Source organism: Zingiber officinale, chromosome 10B, assembly GCF_018446385.1.
Source record: "Zingiber officinale cultivar Zhangliang chromosome 10B, Zo_v1.1, whole genome shotgun sequence".
NCBI classification, from domain to species: Eukaryota; Viridiplantae; Streptophyta; class Magnoliopsida; order Zingiberales; family Zingiberaceae; genus Zingiber; species Zingiber officinale.
In genome coordinates, this window is record NC_056005.1 from 83,467,699 (window position 1) to 83,482,447 (window position 14,749).

Below are 14,749 nucleotides of genomic sequence, written 5' to 3' on the forward strand. Positions count from 1 at the left end.
CGATGTTTCTTGACTCATGCATTATCCAACGAAAGAAATTTGATGAAAAACGGAACTAAAATAAAGTCTAGAGCCTCCAAAATACCCGAGTTGTGCTTATGAGACATGATCGTGTGAAAAAATGGCACAAACTAGTGTTTCACACGACCTGGCCGTGCCTAGGCATGATTGTGTCTTTTAGGCACTGCCATATCTTTGTCAACATTATAGATCAAAAGTAAAATGACCATAACTTTTTGTTCGGTTGGAGTTACGGGCTAATCTTTATACCAAAATGTATATAACTTCATGATGTACAACTTCTATTCAGACTTCAACTAGAGAAAATGAAGTTTAGATGTGCTAAAAGGCTCCACAAGTGAATTGTGACCTTGAGACATGACCGTGTCAAATTCTGCATTTTTTGTATTGCATATTTAAAGTAAAATGGTCATAACATTTTGTTCAATTGGAATTTCGAGCTGTTCAAGATACCAAAATGTAGCTAATTTTAAGATATACAACTTTGCTAAAAATTTCAACTTGAGAATACCATATTAAGATGCGCTAAAAGGCTCTACAAGGGAGACACGACCTTGACACATGTCCATGTGAAATCACATGACCGTGCCTCCCTGGCCAAGGCCATGCACACCTAGGCCGTGCCAAAAGGCACGATTGTGAAGGAAAGCACAAGGGGTTGTGTGCCCCTTACTATAAAAGGGGGTTTCTCCCTTTTTTACTCATCTTTGGTTTGAGACTCGCCCCCATTTCTTGGGAAAGGGTTCTCCCCCTTGGGAGAATCCTAGAAGCTTCATCTTCGCCAATCCATCTACCTCCGGAGCGAGGATTGCATCCAAGAAGACCGGCGCTACATGGATAAGTCTTCTCTTCTCTTCTCTTTATGTTTTGAGTTGTAGATTTCTTTACTTCTTTGTCTCTTGGTTATATTTTCTTCTCTATGGAGTAGATCCTTCGTTTTTAGGATGTAAGGAATATTTGTGATGCAATGTTGATGTTGGAACTACATATTTGGACATTTTCTTATGTTATGATATGTTTTATGACTTATTCTTGTGTATTATGCCTTGTATGAGTTTGACGAAATGTGTGTGAGGTCAATACATTCAGATGTAGTGTTTTGATCACTACGTAGAGGAAGAGCCTTGGATTGTAAGACCATGAGACATTGTGACAGAAGATATCCCTTACTTTCTATGGTATTTTCTTGAAATAAGGATCAATTCTCTACTAGGGAGGTTAATTAGAGTTTTAGAAGTTTTCTCCAAATTAATATTAGGAAGTGACTTGTGTAATCTAACGATTGTATAACCAAGGGGCCATCTGATAGAGGATATCTTTTTAACCGGACTTTCTAGATTATATTTTCTACTTAATTGCATTAATCTATTGTTAGGGAGTAAATTGAATAACTCTGACGATTGTATGACTGAAGGGCCTTAGGATAACTCTTTAATCGGACTTTCTAGAGTTGTTTCTTTATTTAATAACGTTAGAACTTGAGTAAACTCTTCGGTGCAACTTACGTGGAATTGTGTTGGACTTTAGTTAGAATTCCTATACGACTGTAAATATAGAGTTAGATAAATGAACAATACATAGGGACATTAATTAATATCATAACGAAATCAAAATTTTACAATCTATCATCATTCATTCATCTACACTTATTCTCTCTTTCTCTTCCCTTCTCTTCCTCTTTTAACTATTTATGAGTCAACATTTGATTATTTAGTTGACTCAGCGTACGAAGTTAATTAATATTTAATCAATAATGCTTGTAAGATCAATATTTTATTAATTAACTATACTCGTATGCTCACGGACACATATCACCTGAGATCCCTTTTCCATCTTGTCGGTGTACAGATATAAAAAAAAACATAAGGATATAATTATATTTTATAAAATTTATCATATTTAATTTTGGGTGAGAATTAAATGTTATTTTTTTTTAAAGATAGGGGATAAAATGCGATAGAAAACGTAAGAGTTATAATAATGAATTTGGACGATACACGGCAACGCAATAAACTAGTCTTTTCGTTCCGATCAGCATCGAACGCCGGTAGCGGCGCTGCAGCCGAGTGCGCCGGCGTGCCTCGTCAAGTCTCGCACGGCCTCCGCCCGCGCGACCCGAAACTTCTGCTTCCGCCCGTACGGCGGCCGTACCGGGCCGGTGCCCGTCTGCCGGAAGAACGCCCCGTTGACGAAGGCGTCATTGACCGAGCGCCATTTCCACGACGCCGACATCGCTCGCACGCCGCCTGCGTCCATTCGGAGCGTAGCCTTCTTGTTTCCGCCTGGCGACGCCACGTAGAGATTGCCCTGGCTAAGGATGATGGGGTGCGTGCTGCCGCCGACGGCGTACTCGAGCCACCCGTCGTACAAGTTGTTCACCAAATGCGCGTAGCCGTACCTGACCCTGCACGCAACGCAACCGATAGATCGCGGCTATCGATCAGCACTCCGCTGCATCGATTATGAAAAACCGGCCAATTAATCATATGGATCACCTGGGCATCCGCTGGTTGCAATTGGGGCCGAAGCGATTGAAGGCGACGGTGACGTGCATCGTCTTGTCCTGCACGAAGTCGTCGTTGTGGCCGAGCAGCATCACTTTGTCGTGCTCCCTGAACCAGTTGTTGGACACCGTCACTGCATTGGAGCCGAGCGTCACGTCGAGCAGCCCGTCCTCGCAGCTGTACAGCGTGTTGTGGTCGATCCAAACCTCGGACGAAGACACCAGCCGGATCGCGTCGCCGTCCTCCGCAACCATCTCTATCAGCTCGCCGAGCGGGTCCATCACCTGCCCCGCCGCCTGCGCTCGTATGTGGTGGACTTGGATCCCGTGAATGATGACATTACTCACCTGAATTAAGTACGTGTACACTCTGCATCACAACTGTTTGTTGCTTTGCCTGACCCAACGTGTTGTGTGCTTTTACATACCTGGTAGAGCAGAATTCCGGCGCCGTAAGCAACGTGGACGTCGGCACCGCGGCCGTCGATGGTGGTGAAGTTCTTGACGAGAAGAGGCCTCACCAGCTTGATCTGCATGCTCCCTTGGAAAGTGATCCACACCTTCCCCGGGAGCACGGTCGCGCCGTAGCGCAGCGTGCCAGGGCGGGGACGCACTGGGTCGTCGCTGGAGTCGGTAACCGTGTACCGCCGCAGACCGCGGCCGACGTTGTGGTGCATGGGGGCTGCGAAGCCGACGGCACATCGGGCGAGGCGTTGCCTGTCGGCCGCCCAGTGGCGGTCGCGCCGCCAGCACCGGTCGACGACGTTCATGCGCCTCGCCGCGCAAGCATTGCAAATGAAGACCAGAACGAGGAAGGAGAGCAGGATGCTCTTCTTGGCGGAGAAGGAAGTCGAAGCCATTGCTGGCCTTGTGACTAATGCCGGATTCGAGAATTCTTGGAAGATTGGAGATGGAATGAGCTTCGGGCGCTGTGCTCGAAACCAGTGGTAGACAGGGAGAAGGAAGTTGCTCTTGCTGTTTGTTGGACATGGCTATAATTGCATGGGCATTGAACGTGATGGACCTAATTTAGTTTGCAATCTTTCAATTTCGACAGATATTTTTGAACTATCTTCGGTTCTTCTCCGTCGACGTTCGAAGGGGAGGCCCGTCGCCGGCGGGGAAGCAAAGATCCGCCGCGATAGAAATTGGGCCACAGTTGATTCGATTGGATCTATAAATGGGCCTAAATTGGGCCCGTTAAGAGCTTGGCCTAGTCGTCTCGTCGTATTGGTACACATTTGTGGCGCCAAGTTCAGTAGGCTTCCCGGCAATTACTGCAGCCGTCCGATGAGTCCATCGACGGTCAGGAATCTCGATCCGCGGCCCTTTCCCCCCAAAATTTCCCAATTCCCACGCGAACTGCTCAGGCGCGCGAATTGGAAATGCGAAATCTCCTCTTTTCCCGCCTAACATTTCCTTCCTTTATAGTCTCTTCTAGATCGGGCTGTTGGTTCTTGCGCTGTTGTTTTCGTTTCGTTCCTGATCTCTCTCGGTCTTCACACAGTCGCCGTCGTGTTCAGGAAGGGGAGCAATGGCGAAGGGTTCATCAAAGGCTAATCCGCCGAGGCCGAGGAAAAGGGTGGAAGCAGACACTAACACGTTGAAGCGTGCGAGGGATGGAAGCGCCTTCACAAGATGGTGCGCCCTTCTATTTTTTGTTTGTTTTTCGATCTTGTCTCCTTTTGCTTTGGTTACTCATTTTTCATAAAAGTCTGTTCTTGTTTGTTGATTGATCACAGCGAAGCGTGCAAAAAGGATGTGGCAGTCGTGCTCATCGACATGCACAGTTGCAGTCTCGATTCTAAGATCAAAATGACGCTTGGTAAATTTCTGGCCTTGATCGCTTGATTCTTATTTCATCTTGCAATTTATTGCTCGGTTTTCTTATGAATTTATGATCTCCCAACAGAATCTCAAGTTGTGGAAAAAACAGTGGAGGCGACGAAGCCTGCAGAGAAGTAAATTTTTTTTTTTTATTAATGACAATTAAATTATATCTTCAGCTTTCTGTTTTCTTAGTTTTCCTCCTTGATATCAGGAAGAGAGCTGCCTTGACGGATAGGGAGAAGAAGCCAAAGAAGGCAAAGAAGTCCAAAGAATCTAGTGGTCGCAAGCGACCTCCCACAGCCTTCTTCCTTTTCATGTAAACAAAAAGATGCCTAATTAAAGTCATTTCAAGCGTTTCAAATTGTTCTGATTAATTCAATATTGTGTTACTACAGGGATGATTTTAGGAAGTCATTCAAAGAGGCTAACCCTGATAATAAGAGCGTGTCTTTGGTAAAACTCAGTAGCCACTTGGATTTTGATTAAGTTTGTGTGTTTTTTTTTTCCTTTCAAATTTCAATTTTTGATTGTTATTGTTAACTTGTTTAAAACAGGTTGCCAAGGAAGGTGGTGAAAAGTGGAAATCTATGTCGGAAGAAGTGAGTGTTTACATTAGTTTTGTGTTAGTTTATTACTCTGCATTTTCTTGTTCAAAATTTCATTTTTTGTTTGTTTGTTTTTTGATGCAGGAAAAGAAACCTTATGTTGAAAGAGCTGCAGAGCTCAAAGCAGAATTTAAGAAAGCAGTAGAAGAGGACAATCTAGAAGGTGAGGAGGAAGCAGGTGAGAAGCAGGAAGAAGAAACCAATCAAGAAGAAGTATGTTCAATGTTTCTCACAAGTTAAATCTTAGCTTTCCATTGTGACCATTGTTCATGTATGCACAGGAGGAGAAGGAAGCTTCTGCCAAAGAAGAAGAGGAACTAGAAGATGAAGATTAATGAATTCTGGCCACAATTACAGCAACATGGACTCTGATCTCTTTATGTAAATTTTAAGAAATTCAGTTCATAGTGAACTGCTGAAAATGTTGTTCATCTCCTTCACTTCTTGAGACAGTTTGTTAAATTGTCTTGTTTGATTTGAACAATGTTATGTGATCTTTTGCTTATCTAGTATGATGATTTCTTAATTTAATTTTGTTTTGAAATTTGTTGTGTCGTAAGATTAGTCATACAGACAATGATGGAACAGAGGCATTAAGGATGCTTGCTATATTTGATTTGATGTTGATGAAATTGTAAACGAGGATGATTTCACTTGCATGGTGGCAGTGGGCGGCCACACAGGCACAAGTTATGAGCATAAGCAGCAGGTGGGAAGATATTGAAAGGCCTCGACTGAGGAATTTGTCCACACAATCTGTTTGCTCTGAAGCTAGCATGCTTGATCTTGACTAAGCTGCTGAAGGTGCTCGGCATGCTGCCATTGATCATGTTGTTCGATATGTCCAGCCATTCCAAGGTGGTTATCTGACCTAAACTTGCTGGGATCCCTCCTTCAATTTGGTTCCTCGAGAGATCAAGCCTCTGCAGGCTCTTAACCCTCCATATGGAGCTCGGTATTTCACCTGAAATCTGGTTCGAGTGCAGGTCGAGTGTTTGCAGAACTGACATGTTCGTGAAGAAGTCACCAATTTCTCCTGTGAGATGATTGTCAGAAAGATCTAACTGATCGATAATACCTGGGAATGCAAACGGCTCGAGGCTGACCCTGATGTTGCAGCCTGCAAGGTGCACTTCCCTAAGCTCTCTTCTCCTAATCCAATCTGGAATTGTCTGTAGCTGGAAGTCATTGTGGGAAAGGTGGAGGCTTTGGAGAACAGGCAAACCATTTTGGACTTCAAGAGGAACAGGACCTGAAAGTTTGTTCCCAGACAAGTTCACTCGCCATAGCTTCTTGAGCTTCCCCAGTGAATATGGAATGGAACCATTGAGCGAGTTGTTACTGACTGAGAAGGTTCTGAGATTTTGTAGGTCGCCGATCTGGCTCGGTATCTGGCCTGTGAGCCTGTTGCTGTCTAATGAGATCTCCATTGCCATGGACAACCTGCAAAGAGAGCTGGGAATTGGTCCCGAGAACTGGTTGTAGGAAAGGTCGAGGTTGGTGAGGTTCTGGTATTCTCCCATGAAGCTGGGAATTCCTCCGATCAACTGGTTGTGACTGAGGTCGAGAAACTCTAAGGCCTTGAGGTTTCCGAAGGTCGATGGCACAGGGCCTGCCAAAAGGTTCCTGCCCAAGTTGACTTGAGCCAGCTTGAGATGCCCGAGGCTCGGGGGCAATTGTCCGGTGAGCCTGTTGCCGCTCAGTGAGAGGACGGCGAGAGCGGTCAGCCTCCCCAAGCCTGAAGGTATGGAGCCGGAAAGCAAGTTGTCGTCGAGGATGAGCTCGATGAGGCTGCTCAGCTGTGAGAAGCTCTCGGGGATGGCTCCGGTGAGCTTCTTGGCTCCGGTGATCTGTAGTATCTGTAAGGACTTGAGGCTGCCCAGAGCAGGGGAGAGAGTGCCCCTCATGAAGAGGGGACGTGGTCCGTATCCAGAAGCCGGCATTTCGAGCTTCAATTGCACTACCTTCCCCCTGGAGAGGTCGCAGCTGACACCTTCCCAGTCTGAGCAGCAGTCGTTGCCTGTCCATGACGATAAGATGCCTGTGCTGTCCTCGAGGATGCTGGATTTGAAGGTGAGGAGGGCAGCCATGTCCTCCTTCGAGCAAGGTGCATGGCCATCTCCGACTCTCTGAGCTACGACCTGCAATAATAACACTGCGACGAGAGCAAAGATTAGGGAAACCTGCAAGATCAACGTGGAGGTTTTCATGGCATGGAATGGAAGTGATGATGAGGATTGAGGAGAGCTCAGCTAGCTCTGTAATTTATAGAGTTTGGGAGAGAGCTGCCTCTTTTACTCGTCTCACATGGAACATTTTTGTTCACGAGAATCGCCATTGAGCTTGAATTGAACGATGATGGAGCGTCTTCGTTTGCATTTCAAAAACAGAATTGAATGGTTTCCAGTCGAGCGATCGTGCTGTTTTCCTGCATCTTTGTGATGTTAAACACATCATAACTCAAAATGTCAAAAGAACACAAAGCTCATGACAGATCAAAAGTGTTAAAGGTCATGATGGCTTTTTCTTTCTATTTTTTTAATTCTTTTTGTGAAGAACATGATAGTTCTTAATGCTGTTTTTGTTTGTTTGCCTTTTTTTTTTTTTTTTTTCATTCTTATCTGGAGAACACAAACTGGCCATGATTTAAGAAACATTTCGTCCAGGCATTTTGTCACCTACATGATCTCTATTGTGAAGCTGTCAAATTGCATACTACTGATCAATTCAACTGTTAAAATTGTGATGGTTTTTTAAAGTTGGTATTACCTTTTCAATTTAATCGATTTAGGTCTATAGAAATTTTTTATCATCAGCTATCAGACTAAGTCAGAAAAATATCAATTACTCATTAAGAGAAATTTATTTATTAATTTACCGGAATTGAGAACCTCAGAAATTAGGAAGACTCCCTACTGCTGTACCCTAAAAAATGGGAAAAAAAAAACCTTGATAGCTTTGTTTGCATGCCTGGTGGCTGAAGCATCATTAGGGTTTCAAAGTGAAGGATTCAGTAATGTGGCTACTACCTCGTTTAAAGTTGATTGATCGATGTTTATCTTGATCAAATGGATTAGGTCATAAACAGTTGTGGCACGTTTCAACTTGTTTATATATGTATGGCCTATAGATGATGAACCCGTGTGTCATGACTAAATTGCCTCTTCCCATCTCTCATATTGTTAGTATGATTTTTTTTTTTTTCTCGTCTCCATGGGATGCCCAGTTAATTAGAGATGGTAGATTTGTTATAATAAAGTAAGAGATTAATTTACAATGAATACATATTTTCTGAAAAAAAAAAATCTCTCCCACCTCCTAACCATTTGGTGATCGATTATAAGTTGATCTTGTAATTTACCTTCTTCACATAATTTAAGGACGGACTGTGAGGACCATCTGAGGTGAATGTAATACCTTTTGCTATAATTGTATGCCTCTTTTTTTATGCTGGTGAGCATAATCATTTTTTAACTACAATTATATGTCTCATTTTGGTCATCACAAACGATGTGTTGATTCCTCCCATCTACTTGTCATTTTGTCTTGATCATGTTGACTATTCGTTGGTACTTTTATAGCAAAAGGTGATTACGCTCACCTCACATGGTTCTTATAACCGGTCCATAAGTTATGTGAAAGGAGGTAAATTATATAATCAATTGATATTCAACTGCCAAGTGGCTACAGGGTGAAAGAGGTTTTTTCTTCGAGGGCATACGTCCGTCAAAAATTAACCCCTTGTGCTATTATAATAAAACTGTCATGTTGTAACTAATTGGGCATCCCTCCTTAGCCCTACTACTTGTCATTCTTACCCAATGCCTTCTTTGATGTTCTAACATGTCCAAACATAAAATGATTAGTTATTTATGATTTCAAACTCTAATTAAACATATTATGATTCTTAAATTCTTAATTTTGGTCCAAGCAACTCATGAGTGGCAATTGTAGCTTTGCTTAGTCCTCTCTCCCGTCTCACATCTCCCATTATTGCTTGCCCATCTCCTTTTAGCCATCACAAGCAATGTGCTAATGGTTCCATTTTTCTTGCCATCTTACTTTAATGCATTTTACCTTTTTTTGCTTATAAATTGCTCAATTTTATCACCAATTTGCCAATCATCCAAGAGAAATGGTTTCGCTAATTGCTCGTTGTCTTGCCTACATCTAAACTGAAATGGACGCCCCTATCAACTACTTGGTGTGCTTGCCCGCGGTAACAATCAAAAACCTTTTTGTTTCTCCTATGTTGATTGTAGTTTACCTTTGCTTATGTTCCATCTTTCTATGCCCAAAAACAACTGAGGAAAAGAAAATAAATATTATAAAGGATTCTAAACAATAATAACCACTAAAAAAAAGATTTAGGGATGGAATTATCCTTCGCTACTCAATTGCTATTTTCAATTAGCGATTGATTAGCGACCAATTATTGCCGTCGCTGTGAAATTAGTTCCTGACGTCACTTAGCAACAGAATTAAATTAATCGTCACTAAATAGCGATGGAATTTAATTCGTATACCATGGTCAAGATTTGCGACGGAATAGTTAAAAACCGTGGCTAAATAGAGACGGATCGCTAATTAACGTAATATTTTGAATAACATTAGCGACGGAAGTTAAAATTTCATCATAGCGATGAAATTTTAAAATTTAGTCTCTACATAGTAGACGGAATATAGATACGTCATCGTTAATTATTATAACTTTTTAAAAATCATATATAAACATAGTAATGAAAATTAAATATTTCACCGCTGGTTAGCGATGGAATTGTAATATTTGTTGTTAATTAGAAATGAAATATTAAATTTTCATTGCTAATTATCATAACTTTTTAAATTTCATATGAAAATATAGCGACGGAATATTAAAATTTAGTCGCTAATTATCAAACTTTCCACTTGCATTGTTTGTTTTTATATTTTTTCATATATATGTAAATCCAAACCATCACATATAATGGTTTTCAAACATATTTTCACAAACAAAAAACACATTCACAAACATAATATTGACATGAATAAACAAACACATTATAACATCTATCTTATGAAATTCAATAAACAATATATTTATAAAAATGGAAAGTATCAAACCCAATCTAAGGAAGTATCAAATGAACCTAACAACAAAACGAAAGTAAATGCCCAGAGATCTCAAATAAAGTACTACAACAACATCTGAATCTAATAATATAAAATACAACTCCTAGGGAAGATAATCAAATCCAAAACTAGCGACTAGTATTCAATCTTGAATATAAAATACAATAGATTATTAATAAAACAAGGAACAAATTAGTACACATTATTAGAATTATGACTAACATATTGAATATAATAATATAAAAATTACTTTACATACCTTAATGCTAGTTTTGATATTTGCTGATGGTAATATATAGAACAGATCTATAATATTCCTAAAAAGATATAATACTATTAGAGATGCATCTAATATGAAAATTAATAGATATATTTTCATAAGTAATAAATAACAAAAAAAAAGAAAAAGTAAAAGATCAACACACTTTTAGGAATCTACTAATCAGTATGGTCCCGAGGGTCCTAAGGGTCTTAATAGGCAAAATGATACGACGTTTGACTCATCCGAGCTAAGAATTTCCATATTTCTTATCCAATTTTCTCAAGATTCATTCGGGATTGCCGCACCTCTTGAAAATCTCTCTCCCAGGTTAAGAGTCGAGTCTTCAAATATGAATTTTCTTGCTCTAAGGCTTCTACTCTAGCAGATGATCTGATCCACTAGATGATGCGCTGGAATGCCCTTGGCCCTAGGAGCCATCACCCGATCATATATAACTCTCGCCTACGACCTAAGATCATAGAGGGTGAAGGTCTTTTTTTTTCCATCAACCACATCATAATAAATCTCATTTATCTAGTTGGTGAATAGAGTTTACGCCTCACCTCCCTCTGTACTAAGCTGAGACACTTGTGCAACCCTAGCAACCATTTCTTCCTATTTACATTAAAAAATATTCTTATAAGATATTTATTAAAAAAAAGGTAATTGATACGATGAGTAAATGGGGGGCCCGATAATGCTAGAAAGTCAATGGTCAAGAGGACGTGATAGTCAACAGTCAAGGAGAGGTGCAGTTTAGATTCCCAGCTTCACCCTTCGTATAATTCCCTGTCGGTGATAGATAGGTCAGGTCCTCAGGGCTGAGCCCTAGGCTAGGGTTTTAATAGTTCTCGGTCGGATACCTACTGCTCAGGTTATCCAAACTTAGTCTTTATATATGGCCCTAGCACATATACAGACAATCCCTGACCGACTCTACCTCGGTTGGGTCATGCAGGTTTAGTCCTCGGTCACAGTCTTAGATGATTCTTAGCCAGTTTCGCACAGCTCATTCTCTTCATCTTGATCGAGCGTAGTCCCTTGATAGCCCCTGGCCAGCTGTATACGAGTTAGGGCATCAAGGCTTAATCCTTGCACCATATTTGAATTGTAAAATACAGCAACAAAAAAATAAATAAATAAAATAGGGTTATTTGACAAATAATCTTATTGGAATTTTTAGGAAATTTTAAAAATTTTCTAGGATTTAACTGGAGCTCGTATGATGAATTTAAGAGGATGAATTTATAGACTTGGTAAAAGTCTGTTTAGATATCCCAGTTAAGTTAGGAGTTGATTGATTAAATTAACCTAAAGTTAGTTAATTAAAGTATAGGCATAAAAATATAACCTAGCTTCTAATTCCCTCATCACACCAAATCCTCTTCCTCCCTCATCCTCTCGCGATGCCGCCCGAACCCCTCTTCCCCCACGCCCGCGCGCGCCGCTCCCTCTCGTGAAGTCACAGTCGCCTCTCCTTTCTTCTCTCTCGGTTCCGGCCGCCCCATCGCCGGACCTCTTCCCTTCCGAGCCAACGCCGTCGACACCGAACCTCTCCTCTCTGGCGTCATCGCCGACCGCCTTGGCCCGACACCGATCGCCGACCACCCATGCGCCGAACCTCCTTCCCTCTCCCTCGTGTGTTCCCGAGACCGGAGCCGACCTCTTCCCTCTCCTCGCGCGCCAGCACCACAGCAGCCGACGATCCTCCTCCTCACGCGGGCACCAGCCGTCGAGCCAAGGCAGCCGGCCCCTCTTCCTCACATGGAGGTATGCCCTAACTGATCCGACAATTAGTTCCTTCATAGATAGGTATGGATGGGTAGGCTAGCAGTGACGTTTGGGTGCTGATTTTGTATCCGTGCAAGGTTTTCGCTTGATTTCCAAATAGGTTTTGAAGGATTCGGTTGGGCTGGTTGGTGTTTTGTTCCTTCCCTTAGTTTTGAAAAGCTTGGATAGTTTGTTGAGGTTTATGCTTTGATTGTTAATCTTTTCACTGCTTCCTGGTTGCTTTGAAGACGTTGAACGAATTTGGGAATGTGTAGGTTCGATTCGATGATGTGCCGTTTCTTCGATAAATTGTGGTTTCTCTGTGGATTTAATTCAAAGGTGTACTGCTTTATTTCATAACTTGGGATGATTAGGAGTTGTGGTTTGACTTGGTGATATTGATCTTGCTACCTTGCGGTGTCTTTGGATTTTTGAACAAAATTGGTTAGGAATGCTTAGGATTTTAATGCTGTGAATGGTTCTCCGAGATGATTTTTAAACTCCGTGATTGGAGGTTTGTGATGGGTTTTCGATGTGGCTTTGGTTTGTTGTAGCGGTTTGATTTCATGGGACAGATTTGAGATGTTTTGGAACCAGATTTGTCTTCCTTGCATTGTGCCCACTAGATGTTTTGGTGTGGAATAGTTTGAACAGAATCACAGTGTTAAAAGGTGTTGTTTTCTCTTGTTGTTCACCTTATCTTTGGATCTGGATCGATTAAAAGTTCCCCATTAGGGTTAGATTGAAGTTTTAGCGTGGTACTATCTTTATGGACAGATTTCGAGGGTAGGGATGTAGGGTTCGAGTTTGTGTGATTTGATTCTTTATGATGGTTTTGGAGTTTTGGATTTCGTTGTTAATGATATGAATTTGATCAAGCATTAGATTGGCTATGGAAGAAATTAGGATCAATTGAGGTAGATTATTAATTAAGGTTAATTAATAATCGTTTCGATTAGGGTATTTCCTAATTAGTTGGGATGTAGTTTAGCTAGTTGTGACATATGTAATTAGCTAAATACAATTTGTGATGCAGGACTTTGGCTCGAGATGAGTACTGCGATACGAGAATTGTTTAGCTCGATCTACACATAAGGCGGGTACTTCTTGCTTTGTTTTCTTTTAGTACTTTGACCTTGGTGCATGAATTATTTTGGTTAAGGACTGTTTACCTTGACTCCACTCTTATTTTTCTTGCGCTTGATACTTCCACGTGATCTTTGAGATATTCGTTTCCATATCTATACAGTTTCTTGTTGTTGTCTATGACCCGTAGCAGATACTAAATATCATATTTGTATGCTTTAACTATTGTTTGCTTATGTACCGTATTGAGCATGCTAGCTTCATGTAGCATACCTTTTTCTGCTTATATATATATGATGACTGTTGCATTGTTCGCATCATGTCATTGCATGCATGCCGCATCCTCGGCCACTCATGAGAGTGGTAGCTGGAGTTGATGCCGCTTGTCCTGTCGTGCCGCACTCGGCCACTCGTGTGAGTGGTAGCTGGAGTACGAGAAGCAGGGACCCCGTCGCAGATGTAGCTAGTTAGCTACTATGCAACTGTCCCCTCGACCATTTGTGTGAGTGGTAGCTGGAGTGGTGTACAGTCTGTCACTGACCCGGCCTCTCGACCATACAGGGGTCATGGTGCGGAGAGGTGGGCGGGAGTGGCCATCCGTGCATACGCTGTTATTATATTTGCTATGATTGATGCTGTTTATATATGTTGTTATTGCTTATTTACTGCTGTCGTTAACATATGCTGATATACTTACTTGTGTTGAGATATAATCTCATTGTAAATGTTTAGTTATTGGATATTTGTATATACCTTGTTTATTACCTCTATAGTTATGAGCAGTACTGTAGCAGATTAGTATCAGTTCTGACCTACTATACCTAGCCTAGGATATGGTTTCAGGTATGAGCATTTATTTTGGTTCTATTGTAGTATCTGCTATTTCCTTTCTGAGACTGTATACTCTTGGTTCACTTTCTAGTTGTACGTTATATTCATGCACTATCTTTCTATACCCGCTGAGTCCCTGTACTCACCACCTCGCAAATTGGTTTTCTTTCGCCAGGGAGCAGTAGATGATTCATGGATGCTTGGAGAGTCCCAGCTGCCAGTCCCACGACACACTCGAGGATAGTTTCTTTTTCTGGTTTTGGTTGCTAACGCTATTTATGTTTTGGTTATGTGAACTTGGTATTGTATGCTTCGATATGGATTTTGGAGTCTAGTCTGGTGGTTGCAGGTAATTTAGTTAGTGACTTTGTCGGTCATACATTTATTTTCTTTTTTGTGATTTCCGCTGCGTTTACATCCAGCCGTGTAGGCTGAGTATTTATCGTTCTGTCTTCCGCTATGTGTGTTTCTATTTTGTTCCAGCCGTTTAGGCTGATGGTTATAGATGATGGTTATGTGTTATTTCATTTTGTCCAACGAGTTGACTGAGTATATTCAACTGCGTGTTATGTTGTTTCTATTTGTGCATATATTCCAGCCGAGTGTGGCTGATGTATATTTTGTATGTAGTAACGCTTTAGATTGTCACCCGTACAGGGGAGATGCTGCCGAAATTTCTTTGGACAGGGACTCCTCCGGGGCGTGACAATTTTATGGTATCAGGGCAGT

The 14,749-nt window shown here is 41.5% G+C and overlaps 3 protein-coding genes across 3 annotated transcripts; 1 reads left to right on the plus strand and 2 right to left on the minus strand.

Moving 5' to 3' along the window:
* Positions 1-2,013: 2,013 nt before the first annotated feature.
* LOC122029928 (putative pectate lyase 2) lies at positions 2,014-3,294 on the minus strand. Its single transcript, XM_042589071.1, has 3 exons — positions 2,953-3,294; positions 2,517-2,872; positions 2,014-2,425 (listed from the first exon to the last, which is right to left on the minus strand). Exons 1-3 carry the CDS (start codon positions 3,292-3,294, stop codon positions 2,053-2,055), a joined length of 1,071 nt encoding a protein of 356 aa, XP_042445005.1. The 3' UTR covers positions 2,014-2,052.
* On the plus strand, positions 2,088-5,490 carry LOC122029927 (high mobility group B protein 7-like). Its single transcript, XM_042589070.1, has 9 exons — positions 2,088-2,881; positions 2,960-4,165; positions 4,267-4,349; positions 4,437-4,485; positions 4,566-4,670; positions 4,750-4,807; positions 4,909-4,953; positions 5,044-5,172; positions 5,241-5,490. Exons 2-9 carry the CDS (start codon positions 4,059-4,061, stop codon positions 5,292-5,294), a joined length of 630 nt encoding a protein of 209 aa, XP_042445004.1. The 5' UTR covers positions 2,088-2,881; positions 2,960-4,058; the 3' UTR covers positions 5,295-5,490.
* A 57-nt stretch (positions 5,491-5,547) lies between these two features.
* On the minus strand, positions 5,548-7,420 carry LOC122029926 (DNA damage-repair/toleration protein DRT100-like). The gene has a single exon (XM_042589069.1). The coding sequence runs from the start codon at positions 7,167-7,169 to the stop codon at positions 5,610-5,612; it is 1,560 nt and encodes a 519-aa protein (XP_042445003.1). The 5' UTR covers positions 7,170-7,420; the 3' UTR covers positions 5,548-5,609.
* Between the last annotated feature and the right edge of the window lie 7,329 nt (positions 7,421-14,749).

Coding starts and splice junctions, on each gene's coding strand:
- LOC122029928 (XM_042589071.1), bottom strand. CDS start 3,294: ATGAACGTCGTCGACCGGTGCTGGCGGCGCGACCGCCACTGGGCGGCC. Junction 2,873..2,952: donor CCGGAATTCTGCTCTACCAG/GTATGTAAAAGC, acceptor TACTTAATTCAG/GTGAGTAATGTCATCATTCA. Junction 2,426..2,516: donor TGCAACCAGCGGATGCCCAG/GTGATCCATATG, acceptor CGTTGCGTGCAG/GGTCAGGTACGGCTACGCGC.
- LOC122029927 (XM_042589070.1), top strand. CDS start 4,059: ATGGCGAAGGGTTCATCAAAGGCTAATCCGCCGAGGCCGAGGAAAAGG. Junction 4,954..5,043: donor GGAAATCTATGTCGGAAGAA/GTGAGTGTTTAC, acceptor TTTTTGATGCAG/GAAAAGAAACCTTATGTTGA. Junction 5,173..5,240: donor AAGAAACCAATCAAGAAGAA/GTATGTTCAATG, acceptor ATGTATGCACAG/GAGGAGAAGGAAGCTTCTGC.
- LOC122029926 (XM_042589069.1), bottom strand. CDS start 7,169: ATGAAAACCTCCACGTTGATCTTGCAGGTTTCCCTAATCTTTGCTCTC.